Genomic DNA, 24,329 nt, shown 5'->3' with positions numbered 1-24,329 from the left:
GACAAAAGCTGATCCCTGGAACATTTGCGCCCTCCTCTCTACAATGTCACGCCCCGTCACGAATACACGGATCGGGTTTCGCAAGATTCCGACGTCGAGATACGAATCGCAACATTGTTTTTATCCGTTTTCGATGTGTTTTTTCTTCAAAGCCCAGTCTTAAAGGCGTCGCTCTATCTCTGCTATGAAGATTAAACGAGGCATTGGCCGAAACGTCACCCTCGTATGCAATGGCTTTTAGATAAGTGTTGCAGATATGATTCAGGTAGTAAAAAATAAAACGACCTGTCAAATTTAGTGGGACATGTGTGTGGGATGGAATAGGATATGGTAAACAACTTGGAGGTTAGTAATAGAACTGGCCACGTGGACATGGTGAGAATAAAAAAGAAAATAAACGTCTGCGCTGGGTGACTCGTGGTGTGTACCATGGGGCGGAGCCGGTTAACGAGACGGAGAGTGGAGCGCGGTATTCTCAAGTCCGGCCACTGTTGGGTAAGATCGGACCCAAGGCCCAGTGGTGGAACTACGGGTCTCTGTATGAGCCTTTGAGTCTCTATGTGAGTCTATGCGTGAGGTTGTGGATCTATTGTACGTGTGAGTCCAAGGGTCTATTTGTGACTGTAAGAATCTTGGTGTGAGTCTATTAGTCTCTGTGTGGGTCTATGGGTCTCTGTGAGTCTATCAGTATCTGTGTGAATCTATGGGTCTCTATGTGAGTCTATCAGTGTCTGTGTGAGTCTATGGGTCTCTATGTGAGTCTATCAGTATCTGTGTGAGTCTATGGGTCTCTGTGTGAGTCTATGGTCTCTGTGTGAGTCTATGGGTCTCTGTGTGAGTCTATGGGTCTCTGTGTGGGTCTATGGGTCTATGCAAGTATATTGGTCTCTGTGTGAGTCTATGGTCTCTGTGTGGGTCTATGGGTCTCTGTGAGTCTATCAGTGTTTGTGTGAGTCTATGGGTCTCTGTGTGAGTCTATGGGTCTCTGTGTGAGTCTATGGTCTCTGTGTGGGTCTATGGGTCTCTGTGAGTCTATCAGTGTTTGTGTGAGTCTATGGGTCTCTGTGTGAGTCTATGGGTCTCTGTGTGGGTCTATGGGTCTCTGTGTGAGTCTATGGTCTCTGTGTGGGTATATGGGTCGCTGTGAGTCTATCAGTGTTTGTGTGAGTCTATGGGTCTCTGTGTGAGTCTATGGGTATCTGTGTGTGTCTATGGGTCTCTATGTGAGTCTATCAGTATCTGTTTGAGTATATCAGTGTCGGTGTGAGTCTATGGGTCTCTGTGTGAGTCTATGGTCTCTGTGTGAGTCTATGGGTCTCTGTGTGAGTCTATGGGTCTCTGTGTGGGTCTATGGGTCTATGCAAGTATATGGGTCTCTGTGTGAGTATATGGTCTCTGTGTGGGTCTATGGGTCTCTGTGAGTCTATCAGTGTTTGTGTGAGTCTATGGGTCTCTGTGTGAGTCTATGGGTCTCTGTGTGAGTCTATGGTCTCTGTGTGGGTCTATGGGTCTCTGTGAGTCTATCAGTGTTTGTGTGAGTCTATGGGTCTCTGTGTGAGTCTATGGGTCTCTGTGTGGGTCTATGGGTCTCTGTGTGAGTCTATGGTCTCTGTGTGGGTATATGGGTCTCTGTGAGTCTATCAGTGTTTGTGTGAGTCTATGGGTCTCTGTGTGAGTCTATGGGTATCTGTGTGTGTCTATGGGTCTCTATGTGAGTCTATCAGTATCTGTTTGAGTCTATCAGTGTCGGTGTGAGTCTATGGTTCTCTTTGTGAGCCTATGGGTCTCTGTGTGAGCTTATGGGTCTTTGTGTGAGTCTATGGGTCTTTGTGTGGGTCTATCAGTGTCTGTGTGAGTCTATGGGTCTCTGTGTGAGTCTATATGAGTCTATGGGTCTCTATTTGAGTCTATATGAGTATATGGGTCTCTGTGTGGGTCTATCAGTTTCTGTGTGAGTCTATGGGTCTCTGTGTGAGTCTATGGGTCTCTGTGTGAGTCTATCAGTGTCTGTGTGAGTCTATGGGTCTCTGTGTGAGTCTAAGGTGGGAGCAGGTGAGAGAGTCAGGGCCAGGCAGCAGCAGCGGCGGGATCTGGCGGAGGGTGGAACGCGCTGGTGAGGAGGTGGGGGTGGCAGTAGCCGCATCAGCGGTTCAGAAATCACCCGCGACCGATGTTGACCGTGGCCGGAAATCCAGCTGAGGTCCGCAGGTTCACGGCGTAGCGCGCTAACCACTGCGCCACCGCTCTGCCGGGGTAGCGATGTGAACAGGTCAACAACAAGCTGTCGCAAGGACGCCACCGCACGGCCTCAATCCGGTGAGGATCATTTGACCACCCGGAATCAGTCAGACGATTTAGACTTGAAAAATCCGATGAGCTATGAAGCTCTTTTTCACAGATGTCCAGTGGCCAGTGCGGCTTGGTGAAGCTGGCAGGGAGGACAAAGACAAAGATCCCCCGTATAGTCTTAACATACAGTAGGGGCAAGTGCTGTTAGCGAGCACCTAGAAAGGCCGGAACGGAACACGAGGGGGTGTGTGGCCAGCACCACGCGCGGCCGCATTTGTCTCCCCAGTGGTGATGTTTACACACCGCACCGGGTACTTATTTGAGGCCGAGTCGACCTAGGGGAGACCCAGGACCGGTTCAGATAATCGTCACCGGTATTGGCCGTGAGCGGGAATCGAACCCGGGTCGCCGGGTTCATAGCGCAGCGCTAACCGCTACACTACCGCTTCCCACTGAGCAGGGAGTAACACACACACACACGTGTTCATACGTCTCCCTCGTGAAATGTGGACTCCCATGCACAAGGCTGGGACTGGCCAGAGGGCAGCATGCCCGGGTGGGTGGGCCGCTCTGTGTGCGAGAATTAAATTGCAAATAAGATCAGAGTAAAACTATATATAAAAACCCACATATATAATAACACCATTTTTTATTTAAAAATATTTTATTACCTCCAATGTGTACGCTTCGTTGCTTCTCTACGCTCTCGGATTTTTCCCTCACCAGCTCAAATGGGTCAATGAGATCGCAGGGGAATTTGGGCCCCGTTCGTTTCGCAATCCGCTTGTCCTGGTTAGGGTGGCGGCGGCAGCAGCAACAGCGTGTTGTGTCGTGGCGGTCAAAACCTCCCTTTCCCTGGCGACAGGCTCTAGCACTACTACACTATACACTACACTATACACTACACTAACCACTACACTATACACTACACTATACATTACTATACACAACACTATACACTACTATACACAACACTATACACAACACTATACACTACTATACACAACACTATACACTACACTATACACTACTAGACACAACTATACACTACTATACACTACTATACTATACACTAGACTATACACTACACTACTATACACTACACTATACACAACACTATACACTACTATTATGTATTTTTATTTTTACTTACGTGACTTTACCGAAAAAACCTAAGAGTATGTCTCTATGTTTATTTATTGACCTGCTTGACATGTCACCCGTCTTACTCTTGTATCCTTTCACGTGTTGCTTGTCGATGTAACTTGCTGACCGCCCAACCTAAGCCCCCTGCTGGAAATCCGCGCAAAAAAAGAGCTTCCTAGCTCATCAGATTCCTCCTCCGGAAAAATAAAAACGAAAACAAAAACAATCGTCAGACTCTAGTGATAGGTTTTTACCCTTTTAACTGGTACAAACACTGACACCTTTATACAAGGCATCATGTTTGCAATAACCACAACACAAGCAGTCAAAATGCAAACAAAAAGAAACAACTCTGATAATGATATGCACTGTCCTTGAAGTTGATTGCCTTGTATAAAGGTGTCAATTTTTGTCTTATCGACAGACCTGTTCTTCACCTGAGGACGGTTGCTTGCGTTGTGGCCGAAACGTCGTGAGAATTATTTTATTAGTTAAAATTTTATTATTTTATTATTTCCATTCTACGTGACTTTACCGAAAGAACCAAGAAGAGGGTAAAAACCTATCACTATATTTTGCCACTGGTAAAAGGAGGTCTCATGATCGTCAGACTCGTCTGCTGGCGTCAGCGTGGAGCTACTGCCCCCTGGTGGCTCCCAGCGCCGCTGCTGCGTGTGCGCCCATCCACGCGCCATCCAGCCGCAACCCGCGCTGAGCTCCCGAGGAGCGGGGCGAGTGTGGGGAGCGGGCCGGGCGGTTGCCACGGGGAGAGGCGGTGGGATTCGGATAGAAGGCAGGGGGGGTGGGGAGTGGGGGGGGAGTGGGGTGGGGGGGAGTGGGATGGGGGGGGGGAGTGGGGTGGGTTGGGGGGGGAGTGGGGTGGGTTGGGGGGGGAGTGGGGTGGGGGGGGAGTGGGATGGGGGGGGGGAGTGGGGTGGGTTGGGGGGGAGTGGGGTGGGGGGGGAGTGGGATGGGGGGGAGTGGGATGGGGGGGGAGTGGGATGGGGTGGGGGGGGGAGTGGGATGGGGGGGAGTGGGATGGGGGGGAGTGGGATGGGGGGGAGTGGGATGGGGGGGGGGAGTGGGATGGGGGGGAGTGGGGTGGGGGGGGAGTGGGGCGGGGGGGGAGTGGGGTGGGTTGGGGGGGGAGTGGGATGGGGGGGAGTGGGATGGGGTGGGGGGGGGAGTGGGATGGGGTGGGGGGGGAGTGGGGTGGGGGGGAAGTAGGATGGAGGGAGTGGGGTGGGGGGGTTGGGGTGGGGGGGGAGTGGGATAGGGGGGTCGGGGAGTAGGATGGAGGGTGGGGGGGATGAGGGGAGATGGGGGGGTGGGGAGTGGGATGGGGGTGGGGTGGGAGGGAGGGGGGTAGGATTGGGGGTAGGGGCTGGGGGGGAGGGGGGGCTGGGGCTGGGTTATTATTAGCGAGGCTTCGTGCGGCTATTTTTGTGCCACTAAAACGGCGGCTCTTATGCAACGTGTTGATGCAACTTCTGTCGCACTCACCTGCCGAAGCGTGAAACATAATCGCACCGCGACACAATACCGACACGCATAGTTGCGACACACGGACAGTACCCGCTCCACCCACCACCTTTCACTGTGTAGCCTCGAACAGACTGGAGTGGCAGGTTCCGTGAGCGAGCGCCTGCCAACGCCCGATCGGAACACGAGCGGGTGGGTGGCCGATACACCGCCGCGCCCGGCCGCCTTTGTCTCTCCCCAGTGCCGATGTGTACACACCACCGTCCCAGGTACATTACGCATTTGCGGCTGAGCTGACGTAGTCAAACGCTGCCGTGGCAAGTGCTGGTTCAAAAAGGTCAGTGATTTATGAGCATCGATGCATCGGTTCTCATCTCTCCCGTTTACAGTGCTCAGCAGTGGTGAGAATTCCACGTTCCTACGGCGGGGGTGAGTATCTAAAGGCCAGCCACTGTAGGCTTCCATACAAAGTAGTCCTCGTTTTATCGACCCCTCCACATCCCCACGACCAGGATTTGAACTCGAGACCAATTTTCTGAGTTTTATCCGCTCGGCGCTCCGCTCGTTGTTGTGAGCGTCGCTCCTCTGCCCTCCGCTATTGCTGGAGGGCGACTGCCTCCAACTGCCCAGCAGCAGCGTACTTCACGAGCCTCCCCTACAGGGGCATATCTTGACACCGCTGGTACCAGTCATCGGCAAATCAACCAGCTCGTTTCGTACCGAACCAGTCCTTTCTTCACCAGCCCGTGCCGCGCCTATTTAGCTTCCTCAATCCGGCCAAACAGAAGCTGCTTGGGCATGCGGTGGCTGGGCTTTGCGGGCTACATTACCCGGCCAACGCAAACTCGCTTGCCGGAGGGGCTCACAATCAAAGCTGGTTAAACTCAAACATCCATCTATTACAAAAAGCCCGGAGTGTCCGTTTGCCCGTCAACTGCATGATAAGCGAGCTCTTCAGAAGGCCTGAATCAAAAAGTTATAAGAAAGTGGACCCCCCCCCCTCCCCAGTTCTGTGGATAAAACGTTGATATACCCTACATAGAATATAGTCAGTAGTATTTGCACACATTAGCCGCAGGCCGTCGAAAATCTAGTGTTTCAAACTGGCGCAGGTGTTCCTTTACATGGCTCAATGTTTCGCAAGTATAATTAATAGCTAGCTGGCACGTATAACAAAGATCCCCCGTATAGCCTGTAACAGACTGTTGGAGCAAGTGCGTTCAGCGATCACCTATGAAGGCCAGCATGGCACGCGAGGGGGTGGGTGGCCAGCACCACGCCCGCCCGCCCGGCCGCCTTTGTCTCCCTAGTGGCGATGTCTACACACCGTACCAGGTATTCATTTGACGAAGAGTCCACTGAGTGGAAGGCCCAGGTTCGGTTCGGATAATCGTCACCGGTGTTGGCCGTGAGCGGGAATCGAATTCGGGTCGCCGGGTTCGTAGCGCAGCGCGCTAACCGCTACACCACCCATGCTCACACACGAACACACTCATCACTCATCTACACAGCGACACAAACCCACAAACTCCCCCTCTCCCCTGCCCTCGTGTCGCCTCCAAAGAGACTGTGAGACCAAGCGAGGTCATGATGACATGATGGTCAACATCACACGAATCATCAGCAGCACGATCATCTCAACGGCGACGATACACCATCATTTCTAGTTTTGAAGTTTTCGAGACTGCAAGGATTCATACTCTTGGTTGTTTCGGTAAAGTCACGTAGGTAAAAATAAATAAATTAATAAAAGTAAAATAAAATAAAAATCACGACGTTTCGGAGGCAACACAAGCTTCCGTCTTCAGGTGGAACTCTCACTTGATACAGTTATCGTGCTGTGACAGTTCCACCTGAAGACGGAAACTTGTGTTGCCTCCGAAACGTCGTGATTTTTATTTTATTTTTATTTTACTTTTATTAATTAAAATTTTTACCTACGTGACTTTACCGAAAAAACCTAAGAATATTCATACTCTTGTTTTTTTCGGTAAAGTCACGTAGGTAATTTTTTAAAATAAATTAAGACGTTTCGGGCGCAACACAAGCGTCCAACTTAGCGAAAGCACACCGCTAAAGTGTGTAGGACACACCAACTTAGTGTGTCCTACACCAACTTAGTGTGTAGGACACACCAACTTAGTGTGTCCTACACACTTAAGCGGGATGCTTTCGCTAAGTTGTCCCCACCTGACGAAGGACGATTGTGTTGCGCCCGAAACGTCGTGATTTATAAAAATTTTCACTTACGTGACTTAATTGGAAGTCACTATTCATCATTACCTAAATAAAGATCAGCATAATCATCATCATCATCATATCAAAGGCACATGTATAGGTTTAATTATAATTGTTTCGATGAGACGTTTTACCCGTGACTCTACCACGGGCGTGACGCACGGGAAAAGAGAGAGAGGGGAGCGGGAGAATCGGAATGAGAATTTGTATTTCGACAGGTATGTTCACCACAAAATATTTGTTTTTACCAGGTGAAGAACACTGAGGTATTAACTTATACTGGTAGAAACCTCTGGTTACACCAGCCCACAGGAGATTATTGTGTCCGTCCGTCCGTCGTGCAGGGAGGGACTGGGTGGGGAGGGAGGGGCTGGGTGGGGAGGGGAGGGTGGGGAGGGGCTGGGTGGGGAGGGTGGGGCTGGGAGGGGAGGGGAGGGTGGGGAGGGGCTGGGTGGGGGTTGTGGGGAGGGGCTGGGTGGGGGTTGTGGGGAGGGGCTGGGTGGGGAGGGTGGGTAGGGGCTGGGTGGGGAGGGTGGGGAGGGGCTGGGTGGGGAGGGGCTGGGTGGGGAGGGTGGGGCTGGGTGGGGGGTGGGAGGGGTGGGGCTGGGTGGGGAGGGGCTGGTCACCCCGTGGTGCCCTTCTAAAACTCAACGTTTAACCTACTCACGCCGGCTTGTGCCCGCCCTCACAGGCGGGCATATTTGCGGAATACGCCACGCCGCCGTTGACCCTGGCCATTGACCGAGCAACCCAACGTTCCTACCAGCTCCGCAGGAATGTGTTTTTCAGGAGACAGAGTAGAAGGAAGAGGCTACAGGAGATCCTTGCCGCTGCAGCTGATGCAAAGAGCGGCGGCTTAGAGGGGGGGGGGGGGGGGGGGAGTTCAGAGTGGTGGTGGGTGGGGGGGGGGCACACAGAAGTTGCGGGATTTACGGGGAGCCTGAGCCGATTTATAGAGAGATGATGATTATGATGCTGATGATGATTCAATGCTGATGATGATTATGATGCTGTTGATTCTGATTCTGATGTTATGACGCTGATGATGATTACGATGATTATGATGCTGTTGATGATGATGCCGATGTTGATGGAATGAAGAAGACGGTGATTAAGGCGAGCAACACTGCAGGAATGTGTCTGGCGGCTCAGCGGCCCAGCGGCTCGGTTTCTTGTCGGCCGCGTGCGGTGGCGAACTAACACGACAACAACAACAAGAACCACAGCAGAGCTTTGTGACGTCATATTTGAGAGGGGGGGGGGGGTCTGACTTTTCGTGACGCCGTGTGACGATGGGGACGGGGGGTCAGAAATCATCCAAAATCGCGTGACGTCATTTATGGACGGCCCCTTAACCCGCTAACAAGACGAGTTCGATTCCTGCCCTCGGCGGCAATTGCTATCCAATTCACCGAAGCGTACCTACCCACCCTTAACTAACCGCGTGACCTGACCATAATGGTGAAGCATGGTCAATCGCCCCAGCCCCCCTCCCCTCCCCACCGACATATATCGAGATAGTTTAGATATGTTTTGCTGCTATATAGAATTTCCACACTTTGTTCAGCTATCATTTGTGGCACGGTCGCTCCTGAAAAATGAGTTCGTGCCTCAGTGGGCTTTTCACCTGGCAAGATGAAAAAGAAAACATAGTTTCGTTTTACTTGAATATTTCCCAGCGATGTGTCGACCTTTCCCATACTTTCTGTATTTGTCACCGTCTTACACATCTGTGACAAAGAACTTTAAAGCTCATCGGATTCCTCCAGTAACTATTAATCATTCTGAATGTGACGCAGCAGCAGCAGCAGCGGCGGATCGACAGTCATCTGTGGGTTGTTATTAAATTAGACGGCGACGACAGTGATGGTGGTGAAGATGATGTTGGCATTGAGGCTCGCGAAACCTGTTCTACACTCAGAAGCTCCAGCGCACACCCACAGAGCCGCCCCCCCCCCCATATCCGTGTTACGTAACCCGCAGTAATAATAATAATCAGTTCGGGTCATGATGGAGAATTTAAATGCATACCTGAGCACTTGCATGACTCTGCCGATGAGAAACTGAATGTCGAAACCGGTTCAGATGTTTGCCTGTGTTGAACCAGTGGCTCAAGCGAGCACTGGCCATGCTGATGAGAAACTGAATGTCGAAACCGGTTCAGATGTTTGCCTGTGTTGAACCAGTGGCTCAAGCGAGCACTGGCCATGTTGATGAGAAACTTAATGTCGAAACCGGTTCAGATGTTTGCCTGTGTTGAACCAATGGCTCAAGCGAGCATTGGCTCTGCTGATGACACACTGAATGTCGAAATCGGTTCAGAAGTTTGTCTGTTGAACCAGTGGCTCAAGCGAGCACTGGCTCTGCTGATGAGAAACTGAATGTCGAAACCGGTTCAGAAGTTTGTCTGTTGAACCAGTGGCTCAAGCGAGCACTGGCTCTGCTGATGACACACTGAATGTCGAAGCCGGTTCAGAGGTTTGTGTTGAACCAGTGGCTCAAGCGAGCACTGGCTCTGCTGATGAGAAACTGAATGTCGAAGCCGGTTCAGAGGTTTGTGTTGAAACAATGGCTCAAGCGAGCATTGGCTCTGCTGATGACACACTGAATGTCGAAACCGGTTCAGAGGTTTGTGTTGAACCAGTGGCTCAAGCGAGCACTGGCTCTGCTGATGACACACTGAATGTCGAAACCGGTTCAGAGGTTTGTGTTGAACCAGTGGCTCAAGCGAGCACTGGCTCTGCTGATGAGAAACTGAATGTCGAAGCCGGTTCAACACTGCATCACTGGGCGAATGAACTCCCACGACGGAGTCACCGGCCAGGGCGGAAGGGTCTCGTTAGGACCCAACGGCCAAGTGTTCGGGACCAAGGCGCGCCACTTCGTTACTGTGGACTGCGGCTGTGGCCTACCAGCTATGGTTTGAAATAGCAGGGAAGGTGGATCTCTTCAGCCTTGGAAGGCCGTCTACCTAGGAGAAGGAAACTCTGATGTAAAACCTACGGCCCGAGGACCTCGCTGTCACCGTCCCAGCTTGCTAGGCCATGGCAGACGAACCCCGGGTTTAAAGGGTGGGGTCAGTTCTGCGCACACTGCACTCCACTTGAAAGCTCCATTGCGCAGGCAAGAAGGAAATCTTCACGTCTACCCCCCCCCCCCCCCCGGTCTCACTAAGTCCTGTAGCGATGGGAAAGGGGCGAACTCGGCAGGTGTAAGATGACACTGGCAGCCGCAGTCTCAATCCTGCATGCAGGCGGCTCAGGCGCAAGTGGTCGTCTGATGATGACCTGGAAACGACATTATCACCCGGCAGCACCCTGAGCGACCAAGCAGCCTTTTCTAGGGACAGCACTGCTTGCTCCACACGGAGAGGGGCCTAGAAAAGGTGGCCTAAACAAAGCTCGTCTCCTCCTCCCTCAGTTGGCTTACCGCGGTCAACGGGCATCTTCATATGCGGTCGAATTACATCAAAGAATCGACGGCGCATCCCACTCGCCTTAAAAGGTGGGAAAGGACTCAAACTCGCATGCTGGAACATCAGAACCATGCTAGACTCAGCTGACAGCACTCGACCTGAGCGACGATCTGCTCTAATTGCACACGAACTCGCTCTGCTGGATGTTGACATCGCCGCCCTCAGCGAAATCCGCTTTTCAGAGGAAGGGAGTCTGAGGGAGCATGGCGCAGGTTACACTCTCTACTGGTCAGGCAAACCAGCGACAGAGAGACGCCGTTCAGGTGTCGGCTTCATGATCAGGGACTCTATCGCTACCAAGCTTGCAAGCCTGCCAACTGGTCACTCTGACCGCATCATCTCAATGCGTCTACCACTTCGTGACCAGCAACACGCAACACTGCTCAGTGTGTACGCTCCAACTCTGCAGGCAGATCCCGCTGATAAAGACAAGTTTTACTCCGACCTACGCAGCCTTCTGCAGGATATCCCAGCTGACGACAAGATTGTCATCCTTGGCGACTTCAACGCCAGAGTGGGCAGAGACTCGGAAACCTGGAAAGGCGTACTTGGAAGGCACGGTGTGGGCAGCTGCAACGACAATGGACGCTTGTTACTTGAACTCTGTGCGGAACAGCAGCTTTCCATTACCAACACCATCTTCCAGCAGAAAGACAGTCTGAAAACAACCTGGATGCACCCTCGGTCAAAACATTGGCATCTCATAGACTACATCCTTGTGCGCCAGCGTGACCTAAAAGATGTCTTTCACACCAGGGTAATGCCCAGCGCCGAGTGTCACACAGACCACCGTCTTGTCCGCTGCAAACTCAGCTTTCACTTTAAACCCAGACCAAGAAACGGTGGCGCCCCGAGGAAGAAGCTCAAAGTCTGCAGCCTTCAGTCTGCCGTGGTCAAAGCAGCTTTCCAGAAAAGCCTACGATCTAGGCTAGAGGAACCGAGCTGCCTAGGAGACTCGCCTCCGATTCCTGAAGTGCTGTGGGACCGCATCAAAACTGTTGTTCTGCAAACATCTGAAGATACCCTCGGATTCTCCACGAAGAAAAACAGAGATTGGTTCGATGAGAACAACTTAGAAGTCCAGGAGCTGCTGTCAAAGAAGAGATCAGCACACCAGGCCCACCTGGCCCGACCATCCTGCCCGCACAAAAAAGCAGCCTTCCGCCTGGAATGCAGCACCATCCAGCGCAAGCTTCGAGAGATTCAGAACGAGTGGTGGACCAACCTCGCAGTAAAAACTCAGGTTTGCGCTGATACTGGCGACTACAGGGGATTCTACGAAGCCCTAAAAGCGGTATATGGCCCCTCGTACCAAATCCTGAGCCCCCTGCGGAGTGCAGACGGGAACAAACTGCTCACTGAAAAGGACTCAATCCTGAACCGCTGGTCTGAGCACTTCTACACGCTCTTCAATGCTAGCCGCTCAGTCCAAGAACCAGCGATTGACCGCATCCCACAACAACCAGTGAAAACCGAACTGGATGTGGCACCAACATTACAAGAGACTGAGGAAGCCATTAAACAGCTGAAGAGTGGTAAAGCTGCAGGAGTCGATGGCATCCCTCCTGAAGTATGGAAGAACGGAGGCCCAGCATTGCACACCAAACTCCATGAATTCTTCGTCTGCTGCTGGGAGCAGGGTAAACTCCCTCAAGATCTCAAAGATGCAGTCATCATCACCCTGTACAAGAACAAAGGGGAGAAATCAGACTGTTCCAATTATCGTGGCATAACACTTCTGTCCGTCGCCGGCAAAATCCTCGCAAGAGTACTGCTGAATAGACTGGTACCCGCAATAGCTGAAGATCACCTCCCAGAGACCCAGTGTGGCTTTAGAGCCAACCGGGGAACCACAGACATGGTGTTTGTCCTGAGGCAGATTCAGGAAAAGTGCCGGGAGCAAAACAAAGCACTGTACGTCACCTTTGTGGACCTGACAAAAGCGTTTGACACCGTGAGCAGGCAGGGACTTTGGAAAATCCTGGACAAGCTAGGCTGCCCACCGAAGTTCCTCACCATGATCGTCCAGCTTCATGAAGACCAGCTTGGACAAGTCAGACATAGCAACAATCTCTCGCAGCCCTTCCCTATTGCAAACGGCGTGAAACAGGGCTGTGTTCTTGCTCCCACGCGGTTCACCATTTTGTTCAGCATGATGCTCCAGCAGGTCACAGAGGACCTCGACGACGCTGATGGCGTATACATCCGTTTTCGTCTCGACGGGAGCGTGTTCAACCTGAGGCGTTTGCAGGCCCACACAAAGACCATGGAGCAACTGATCAGGGAGCTGCTTTTTGCTGACGATGCCGCCCTCCTTGCTCATACAGAGGCAGCTATGCAGCGAATTACGTCCTGTTTCGCGAAAACAGCTCAGATCTTCGGCCTTGAAGTCAGCCTGAGGAAGACTGAAGTTCTTCATCAGTCCGCACCCCAGGAGGAGCACCATCCACCAAGCATCTTCATTGAACAAACAGAACTGAAAGCTGTCCACCAGTTCAGCTACTTGGGGTGCGTCATCTCGTCTGATGCCAAGATCGACAACGAAGTCGACAACAGGCTGGCCAAGGCAAACAGTGCATTTGGCAGACTATACAAACGTGTCTGGAACAACAGAAACCTTAAAAGAGCCACAAAGGTGAACGTCTACAAAGCTGTTGTGCTAACCACTCTCCTGTATGGCGCTGAGTCATGGGTCACGTACCGTCGTCACCTGAGTCTCCTCGAGCGTTTCCATCAGCGCTGCCTCCGCACAATCTTCAATATTCACTGGAGTGACTTCGTCGCCAACACTGAAGTCCTCAAGTCAGCGAAGGTCATCAGCATCGAGGCCATGGTCCTCAAGACACAGCTTCGTTGGGCAGGGCACATCGCCAGGATGGAGAACCACCGCTTGCCTAAGATTGTGCTGTATGGGGAACTGTCCTCTGGCCATCGCGACATAGGGGCACCACGAAAGCGATACAAAGACTCCCTGAAGAAGTCCCTCACTGCTTGCTGCATCGATCACCGTCAGTGGGCAACACAAGCAGCTGATCGCAACTCCTGGCGGCACACAGTCCACCAGGCCACCTCCTTCTTCGAAGATACCCGCAGGGCCCGTATGGAGGACAAAAGGAGAAGGAGGAAGAACCGTGATCCCTCAGCACCCATCCCAGATGAGACCTTCACTTGCAGCTGTTGTGGCAGGACCTGCCTGTCCCGCATAGGCCTCTTCAGCCACCAGCGTGCCTGCAGAAGACGTGGATGTCCTTCCTAGATCTTCGTTCGCGAAGCCAAGCCATGATGATGGTTGAACCAGTGGCTCAAGCGAGCACTGGCTCTGCTGATGAGAAACTGAATGTCGAAACCGGTTCAGAAGTTTGTCTGTTGAACCAGTGGCTTAAGCGAGCATTGGCTCTGCTGATGACACACTGAACGTCGAAACCGGTTCAGAGGTTTGTGTTGTACCAGTGGCTCAAGCGAGCACTGGCTCTGCTGATGAGAAACTGAATGTCGAAACCGGTTCAGAGATGAGTCCGTATCGCTTGTATAAAACCAACGCTGCTGAGAAGGTGCACTGTCAGAAGGCGGTATTGGTGGCTGGGACGAGTACAATTCTCCAAACACGAGAGTGAGTGGTGGAACGCGAAGCGGTGGAAGGTGGGGCACCCTACTCCCTTCTCTACCACCCTCGCCCCCCCTCCTCTTGAGTCGCGCGCGCGGAGTCAATCACTCGATTCCAGCAGCGGAGACAACAAGGTGGGTGCAGGTGAGACACGGAGACACACGGAGACACACGGGGACACGGGGAGATGGCGACACGGGGAGACATGGGGACACGGGAAGATGTTCACATGGGGAAAGATGGGGACAGGTGGAGATGGGGACACGGGGAGACATGGGGACACGGGGAGACATGGGGACAGGTGGAGATGGGGACACGGGAAGACATGGGCACACGGGGAGATGGAGACACGGGAAGACATGGGGACACGGGGAGACATGGGGACACGGGGAGACATGGGGACAGGTGGAGATGGAGACACGGGAAGACATGGGGACACGGGGAGATGGGGACACGGGGAGACACGGGGACACGGGGAGACATGGGGACACGGGGAGACATGGGGGCACGGGGAGATGGGGACACGGGGAGATGGGGACACGGGGAGACATGGGGACAGGTGGAGATGGGGACACGGGGACATGGGGACACGGGGAGATGGGGACACGGGGAGATGGGGACACGGGGAGATGGGGACACGGGGAGACATGGGGACAGGTGGAGATGGGGACACGGGGACATGGGGACACGGGGAGACATGGGGACACGGGGAGATGGGGACACGGGGAGACATGGGGACAGGTGGAGATGGGGACACGGGGACATGGGGACACGGGGAAACATGGAGACACGGGGACACGGGGAGACATGGGGACACGGAGACATGGGGACACGGGGAGATTGAGGACACGGGGAGACATTTATATTATCCTACACCCTATATTCCTTTGGGGGTTTCTTCCTTGGCATTGTTTGCTGTTGTAACTTGCCGACCCGCCCCTACTGGACATCAGTATGAAAACAAGAGCTTCACAGCTCATCGGATTCCTGCTGCAGTCTAAAAATAACGATGCTGATTCCGGTGACCGCGCTAGGCGGGCGACGCGGATGCCGCCTGCCCCCGTCGGGGTGATCGCGGCACCAGTCCCGTCCGAGACGAGCGGTTTCGAACGCGCGAGCGACTCATCGGCAGGCAGGAGTTCAGCCTCGACTCGAGTCAAGTTCAAGTTCATTGATTAGGTGTAGCCCTGTGAGCAATTCGGCTCTTGAATCGGGTGCAACCGCAACAAACAAAAAATAAAAACATGAACAGAAAACATCTTAAAGTGAATATGTGACTAAGTGCAAACAGACAATCCAAGAAAAGACAGCAAAATATTGCAGAAAAAAATCACTGTACACCAACGCTGTGTGCAAACATCCCAGTGGGATGCAAGTCAAACAACCAACAACAACTTCTTTGTTCTTTCGGTAAAGTCACTTAGAAGGGAAGTAATAAAATAATAAAAATAAAACATAATAAAATAATTCTCACGACGTTTCGGCCACAACGCAAGCAGCCGTCCTCAGGTGAGGACCATGTCTGTCGGGGAGACAGCGTCTGAATTATTTTACTATGTTTTATTTTTATTATTGTATTACTTCCCTTCTACGTGACTTTACTGAAAGAACCAAGAAGATGAATCCCTGCAGTCACGAAAGCTTTAAATCGAAATCAACAACAACCACAAGACAACTTCGATTAAGGTCATCAGTCTAACTGTACTACAACAAACAAACATGACTGGGGTGGGAAGTGCCCCGATTGCCTTCGACGGGCGAGAAGAAGCCGCGCCTCCGTCGCCGTTGTCACGGTCTCTCTCCGTTCGCACGCGGTCTCTCTGCGTTCGCACGCGGTCTCTCTCCGTTCGCACGGCGCGCGCGGCACATAAGACGGTAGAGTAACTCCGGCGGCGATTTCGCACTCGGCTGGTCGAAGCCAGACAATCGCTACAGGAGCAGCGGATGTCTCGTTTGGCCGTGTTGAACCGATGGCATTGAGTTTGTCTCATCGGCAGAGCCAGTGCTCGCTTTGAGCCCCTGTGTCAACAAAGGCAAACCTCTGAGTCGGGTCCGACTTTCATTGTCTCATCAGCAGTGAGTGCTTGCCTTAGCCACTGGTTCAACACAGGCAAACCTCTGAACCGGTTTCGACATTCAATGTTTCATCAGCAGTCAGTGCTTGCCTTAGCCACTGGTTCAACACAGGCAAACCTCTGAACCGGTTTCGACATTCATTGTCCCATCAGCAGTCGGTGCTTGCCTTAGCCACTGGTTCAACACAGGAAAACCTCTGAACCGGTTTCGACATTCAATATCTCATCAGTAGTCAGTGCTTGCCTTAGCCACTGGTTCAATAAGGCAACCCTCTGAACCGGGTTCGACATTCAATGTCTCATCAGCAGAGTCAGTGCTGATGAGCAGCCCTGTGTAAGATACAAACCCGAGGCGGGGGAGCGGTGGGGGAGGGGGGCGGGGGATCGTCTGAGTTTGGGTTTTTTCCCCACGAGCTGCGTTCGTTCACTTTTGCTCGACTTCGTCTCGCGGTGCCGAGCGGTCAGCGTCCTTCGCTTCGTGGCCATTCCGAGTTCCCCCGCTTTGTGGTTTTCTTCGTGTGTGTTGTGTGTGTGATTTTGTGTGCGTGTGTGTGTGGTGTGTTTTGTGTGTGTGTGATTTTTTTTGTGTTTGTGTGTGTTTTTTTGTGTTTGTGTGTGTTTTTGTGCGAGTGGTTTTTGTGTGTGTTTTGTGTGTGTTTTGTGTGTGTGTGTGTTTTGTGTGTGTGTTTTTTTGCGTGTGTTTTTTGTGCGTGTGTTGTGTGTGTTTTTTGTGTGCGTGTTTTTTGCGTGTGTTTTGTGCGTGTTTTGTGTGTGTGTGTTTTGTGTGTGTTTTGTGTGTGTGTGGTGTGTGCGTGTGTTTTTGTGTGTTTTTTTTTGCGTTTGTGTGTGTTTGTGTGTGTGTTATGTGTGTGTGTGTGTGCATGAAAATCGGGTGACACATTGTGAACGACAGCCCTTGTGAGACACGCTGAGCGCGTCTCATCGGCGACGATCGTTGCTTCACTGCAGCTCAAAAGTCTCGGTGGCAATAGCCAGGAGCGGGGTTCAAGGGTTTGCTGACCTGTGACCCCAGACACACGCGACCAGCGTGGTGGAGGTGTCACGCTATCCACGACCTCGTCTGAGAGCATTCGAAGACTCATAACGGGTGGCGCTCAGGCAAGAGACACTCGATTTGAAGCTTTCGTGACTGCAAGGATTCAAATTCGGTAAAGTCACGTACGTAAAAAATGTAAATCAATAAAAGTAAAATAAAAATAAAATAAAAATCACGACGTTTCGAGAGCTGTATACAGCTATATAGCTGTATACAGCTATCTTGCTGTGACGGTTCCACCTGAAGACGGAAGCTTGTGTTGCCTCCGACACGTCGTAATTTTTATTTTACTTTTATTGACTTTAATTTTTTTACGTACGTGACTTTACAGAAAAACCCTAAGAATAAGAGACACTCGGTCAAGGCTTGGGTGATCGGCGTGTTTGTTATATACCCCCCCCTCGACCCACTACCCACACCTCCTATACCCCCCCCCCCCCACAGATTTCTAAACAATCAACTCGGCGTCGTCCGCCTCTCTCTTCTTGAACAGAGGGCATTGTCGCGCGTTGGCGAATTTCGCGAGAGAGAGAGAGACATCGTCACAAATAATCTCACCACCACCACGCCCGCTCTTTGAAGGCAGAAGAAGACCCAACGTAAGACATCATCGTCATCATCGTCATCATCATCATCATCGTCACTCAGGAGGAGAAGGAGGAGGAACGTCAAGTGACGCGCGGCACAGCGATCAAGCGAGCGAGCGTAGTCCGAGGGTGGTGAGGGGGGGGCATCCCCATGGCGAACTCATCCCTGCAGATCGCCGGTATGGCGGTGGCGTTCATCGGCTGGATCGGCAGCATCGCCGTGACTTGTCTGCCGCAGTGGCGCGTCACCGCATTCCTGCCAAACTCTGCCAACATCGTGGTCGGACAGGTGTTCTGGGAGGGCATCTGGATGCAGTGCGTCTCGCAGGCAACGGGCCAGCAGCAATGCAAGGTAACGGGCACATCTCTCTCACTCTCTATCTCTCTCGCTGTGGTCTCAAGGTGCACCTAGCCTGGCACTAAGCGCCGCGGTGATGTCACCGCGCGCGCAGTGGCGAACGGCGGCTGCTGTTGGTGGTGGTAGCGTGTCACGTTTTCATAATACATACAAAGGTTCCCCCCGTCATAGCCTTTGCCAGACTGTTGGAGCAAGTGATGTTAGTGAGCAGCGACTATTGTTGAGGCTGGCGTGTTTTACAAGGGGACCGTGCCCGGCCGTCTTTGTCTTCCCAGTGCAAATGTCTGTTTTTACACACCGCACCAGACATTCATTTTAAGGCTGAGTGGGCGAGTAGGCTGTGATGGATGGGGCACGTGTGAAGGGGTGGTGGACGAGGAGGATCGGGTAAACAACTTGGAGGTTGTGAATATGAGATATGAGGAGGTTGTGATGAGCAGGACTCAAAATTTCGATTTAAAGCTTTCGTGACTGCAGGGATTCATCTTCTTGGCTCTTTCGGTAAAGTCACGTAGAAGGGAAGAAATACAATAATAAAAACAAAACATAATAAAATAATAATAAAATAATTCTCATTCAGACGCTGTCTTTCCGACAGACCTGTTCTTCACCCGAGGACGGCTGTTTGCGTTGTGGCCGAAACGTCGTGAGAATTATTTTATTATGTTTTATTTTTATTATTTTATTATTTCCCTTCTACGTGACTTTACCGAAAGAACCAAGAAAAGGACTCAAAATGTTGTGAAGCGGGAGCCGTTCCCTGGCTCGCCAGCAGAAGGCGGCACACCAACAATGTCGACTCCACCTGTTGCGCCCAGTACGGGGATCGAGTGTTTCGCCCTCGCACGGCGTGAGTTTTCTCCGGGTGCTCCGGTTTCCTGCCGCACGCATCTCTCTCTCTATCTCTCTGTCTGTGAGCTGCGTCGTTCCTCAAAGACGCCGGCGGTCATGGACCTCCTTCCATTGAGCTCTGTCCACGATCTTTACTCAACAATGCTGCATCCGATTACATTTTTATTTTATTTTACTTTTATCAATTCAATTTTTTTCACCTACGTGACTTTACCGAAAAAACCTAAGAATATGAATCCTTGCAGTCACGAAAGCTTCAAATTTAGAATTCTGCATCCGATTATCCGCATGCTCCCGTTTCATCCGACTCGCAAACATTCATCGATTGCCCGATACCACCTTTAACATGCATATATATATAGGACGGCAGAGCTTGAGAATACAATTTGGCGATGGCTGCTCGCCGCCGCTGTGTGGCTGCTGCTGTCTCCTTCTCTCATCCGTGGTTCCTCCTCCTGCCCCCTCCGAGTGGCTTTCCTCTCTCTCTCTACGAGAGCGAGGAGCCGGTATTGTGCGGCGGTGGCGCTGCAAGTTGATGTTAATATTATTATCCTCGTCGTCATTATTGATACACGGGAGTAGCCGCAGTGCAGTTCGTCGAGTCTCACAGCAGGGAGCGCCACCTGCTCGCTCGCTCACTCGCTCGGGGTCGCGGTCCACGTGTAGCTACAACAACAATACTTTACATTTGTAACAAAAAAAGGCAATTTCATCCGTGGCTCCCAATGCGTCACCCTGCTGTAGAAAGCAGCAATAGACAGAACATGTGGGGTAAATGGACATAACTAGGGGGGGAGGGGGGATAGAGTCCAGTTTACTCACTCGTTCAACCACTTACCCACTCACTCACTCACCAACTCACTCACTCACACACTCATTCATTCATTCACCCACTCACTCACTCACCCACTCGCCTACCCACCCACCCACTCGCCCACCCACCCACTCGCCCACCCACCCACCCACTCGCCCACCCACCCACTACCCACCCACACCCGCCACCCACCCACTCGCCCACCCACCCACCACCCACCCACTCGCCCACCCACCACCCCCACTCACTCACCCACCCCACCCATCCACTCGCCCACCCACCACCAACCACTCACTCACCAACCCACTCATTCACCACCTACTCACTCCACTCACCCACTCACTCACCCACGCACTCACACACCCACTCACCAACCCACCCACTCACCAACCCACCCACCATTCACCAGAACTAGGTAGGGCGGGGGGGTAGAAGCCAGTTTAAAGAGGCGAGTTTTCAAGGCTCCACTAAATAGCTCTAACGACTCCCACTGTCTTATTAGCGAACGGCAAAGCGTTGTTCCAAAGCTCGGACGATTCGCCGACAGAACCCCGATCAGCACCTGCAGTTAAATCCTCCAACTCGGGAGCCCTTCGAAGAAATCGATCCGAAGATCTCAGGGACCTCGTTTGGGAGAGCACAGCGATGGAACAGTTCCTATAAATCCTGCGGGGCTAACCCACCGAGCGCCTTGTAGGTCATGATCAGCATCAGGGTCTCATAGTTCACTCGGCACTTGACTGGTAAGCCGGGTCAAGGGACAAGCGGGCAGCTTGGGTGACGATGCACTCGCGAAACGATGCGCTCGCGAAACGGTGCGCGCGGAAGGATTTCAGCGCAGCTGCGTTCTAGACGAGCAGGAGTCTAACCCAGCACCTCGCCAGGAATCCACCGTCGGCAAGTCGGACTTGCGATCCACTGGTCCCCGCCGGTTCGATCTCCAGGCGCGGAAGGTGAAACAGCGGGCACGTTTCTTAGCCAACACTCGCGCCACCCCCACCGCCCGAGCCTGTGTACGTCCAGTGGTATTAGATGGGTACCCCGACAGATCGTCTACCATCGGTAGGTTGCGTGAGATGCGGTGGGGTAAAGTGTCGATACTCGGAACTCTTCCAAGGCGTTTGGCCATCATTGGAGAGTAGGCTGAATACCCTCAAAGGAGAGCTTCCTTCAGTTCAACTTTGCTGGAGACACCTTCCGTCAGCAGTGCCGTGAGCAGGGAATTGCAGGTTTGAGTGGTTGTGTGGCTTAGTGGGTGAGTGGTTGAGTGGGGGAGTGGCTGAGTGGGTGAGTGGTTGAGTGGCTGATTTAGTGGGTGAGTGTCTGAGTGGGTGAGTGAGTAAGTGGGTGAGTGATTGGATGAGTGGCTGAGTGGGTGAGTTGAGCTGAAACAATTATTATAAATCGGCGAGTCGTTAAACGCTTGTACACCACGTGACAAATGTAACGTCGTTGGCTATGTCGGGTGGTGGAGGGGCTCGTGACACACACGTGGCCAGATCATTGAAATGGCCCAACCCCAAATACAATAAATTATCAATCCGAAAGCTGGCTGCGGAAGCCTATATATTATACCACGTGTTAAGCGAATTGTATGTTACATACAAATACATGACAGAGATATACACGTGTACACATCGATCATATAAATAGATTCGTCTCGCGCTCCGGACACGCCTATGCCTATCCGCAACTCCCCTGCGGCTAAAATGTCTGCACATCTCGTGCCGAGCGAGTGGAACGTCACACCCCACCCCTCGTCACCCGCACGTCTATAGACCCACGGGTGGAGTGGTGGGGGGAGGGGGTAGAGACAGTGCCAGATAATATGTTACTCAGGTTAACACGTGAATAACCCGACCGGCAAATGGATACCCATTGCAATTTCGATGCATTCATTAAACCCCGACCCCGTCGCATGTGAAAGTGTTACAAGTGACTTCATCGCAATTATCGCTCTGTTTAATGAACGACACATGATGATTTTTACGCAAATTTGACTGTCGCCTGATGAAGCTCGTTGTAATTACTGGCGAAACGTCGTACTCAGATTGTAAATGTTGTGGATTCGCTCTCAAAAACACCGGTGTTGCTGTACGAGTCACGATTTGGCACGTTGTGTTTACGTGTCAAACCTTACTAATTGGCTGTGTCGGGTGGTGGCGGGTTTAACGACACACATTTATATTTACGCGATCTAACCCAAAAAAACCCTATATTATGAACATGTTACTCATCGCAAGTACATAGAACTAATAATGCCCCCCCCCCCATCCCAATAAACAAAGTGAGTGGTTGAGTGGCAAACCACTCAGACAACTCCGGCTGCTCACACCGAGCAGCTTGGAGCCCAACGCAGATCGAGGAGGTCGCTAGGAATCTCCTGCATGTGGCAGCAGCAGCATCAGCAGCAGCAGCATCAGCAGCAGCAGCAGCATCAGCAGCAGCATCAGCAGCAGCAGCTGTGGGAACCTGGTGGAGGGTGGCACACGCGGGGGCGATGTTGACATCAAGAGCTTCAAATGTTGACTTAAGACTTTTGTGACTGCAGGGATTCATATTCTTTGGTTTTTTCGGTAAAGTGACATAGATAGAAGATTAAGTAAAAACAAAACTTTTATATATTAAAACAAAAATAACTTTGAGTTTTTGGTTTTTAATTTGAATGTTCAATTTGAATTTTATTATTTTTCTACTTATATTTATTTAAACATTTGTTTTTATCTACGTGACTTTACCGAAAGAACCAAAGAATATCAAGAGCTTTGGCCACCGTGATGATGACGACGACGACGACGTCTTCATCTTACCCATGCCCTCCATCCCCATCCTCCACCGTCCTCTCCCCTTGCACAGGTCTACGACTCTCTGCTTGCACTCAGCCCGGACATGCAGGCGGCCCGCGGCCTCATGTGCTCCGGCGTGGCTCTGGGCACCCTGGCCATCCTCATCGCGACCCTGGGCATGCAGTGCACGCACTGCGTCGAGAACGAACGCGCCAAGGCGTACATCGCCATGGCGGGCGGCTTCCTCTTCATCCTCGCCGCCCTCATCGTGCTCATCCCCGTGTGCTGGACGGCCAACGCCATCATCCGCGACTTCTACAACCCCAGCGTGCCCGATGCCCTCAAGCGTGAGCTCGGGGGAGCCCTCTACCTCGGCTGGGCGTCTGCCATTTGTCTCGCGGCCGGGGGTGCGCTACTGGCCTGCTCGTATCCCCGCAGCGACGCGGGCAGCTACAAGCCCCCCACCAACAGGCGATTGTTGCCATCGTTTTCCGGTTTCATTACCAACAAAAACAACAACAGCGGCAATAACGATGGTGGTGGTGGCGGTGGTGGCGGTGGTGGTGGCCGAGCGAGTGCCGCCAGCAACAGAAATGCGCCCGGGCGCTCATACTCGCTCAAAGAGTTTGTCTAGAACCGTGTGCCTTTCTTTTTAGGGGGGGGGGGGGGGTAATGCAGCGGCCGAGCAGGCTGCAGCGTGGATACCGTGCAGGAGGATTGCTGCTCTTGTGCGAACGGAGGGGTGGGGGGGGGGGACCAACACAATCGCATAAAACGCGAAATTATTATGACTTCGTAATAGAGGTTTTCTTTGGGGTTAGATTGCGTAAATATAAATGTGTCGTTAATCCCGCCACCACCCGACACAGCCCATTCGTAAGGTTTGTCACGTAAACAGAACATGCCAATTCGTTACTCGTACAGCACACCGGTGTGTTGGAGAGTAATTGCATTTTACAATCTGAACACGACGTTTCGCCAGTAATTACATCGAGCATCATCAGGCGACAGCCAGCTTTGTGGATAAATCCTCCTTGTTGTGACTTACTCAACCGACACTGCGTGGACATGTCAACCATCCCTATGTGTTTTGGCCTTCGTAACCTTTGCTGTGATGGGCGGGCGCTGGGTGGACGGGCAGTGGTGTTGATTGGGGGGGACCGCCACACCAAAACGTTTGTGGACCACTAAGATTGTTCGGTGGGGGATGTCGATGCGGTGAATTTAATAATAAATTAATCGTCAACATTGCCCCCCGCTTCTGACAAGACTCGTTCCCGTTTGCAGGTCGGCGCTGCGTCCACTTTATGCCGCACAGGGACAGCTTCCACTCCGGGTGGGGGGGGGGGGGGTCCCCTATACCAGACTGCAGGAGGGCATGGGAAAGGCCGGGATGATATGATTATTGGGTTTTTACCCTTTAATCTGGTAACAAAACTGACACCTTTTTTTACGAGGAGTCATGTTTGCATAGACCACAATACCTGCAGTCATAATGCAAACAAAAAACATAACTCTGATAATGTATCTTCTTGGTTCTTTCGGTAAAGTCACGTAGAATGGAAA

At 52.2% G+C, this 24,329-nt stretch overlaps 1 protein-coding gene across 2 annotated transcripts; it reads left to right on the top strand.

The window, feature by feature from the left end:
- Nucleotides 1-348: 348 nt before the first annotated feature.
- LOC133354067 (claudin-9-like) lies at nt 349-23,398 on the top strand. Of its 2 annotated transcripts, XM_061570625.1 has the most exons (3): nt 349-495; nt 17,811-18,305; nt 22,834-23,398. In XM_061570625.1, exons 2-3 carry the CDS (start codon nt 18,105-18,107, stop codon nt 23,395-23,397), a joined length of 765 nt encoding a protein of 254 aa, XP_061426609.1. In that variant the 5' UTR covers nt 349-495; nt 17,811-18,104; the 3' UTR covers nt 23,398. The 2 variants fall into 2 exon arrangements, with proteins under 2 accessions (XP_061426609.1, XP_061426618.1); XM_061570634.1 differs by lacking the exon at nt 349-495 and having other exon boundaries at nt 17,746-18,305.
- The last annotated feature ends 931 nt before the right edge of the window (nt 23,399-24,329 follow it).

Source organism: Lethenteron reissneri, chromosome 6, assembly GCF_015708825.2.
Source record: "Lethenteron reissneri isolate LAM-NWPU_2019-01 chromosome 6, ASM1570882v1, whole genome shotgun sequence".
Lineage (NCBI taxonomy): Eukaryota > Metazoa > Chordata > Hyperoartia > Petromyzontiformes > Petromyzontidae > Lethenteron > Lethenteron reissneri.
Note: the sequence above shows the minus strand (reverse complement) of the source record. Positions and strands in the feature narration are given on the sequence as shown.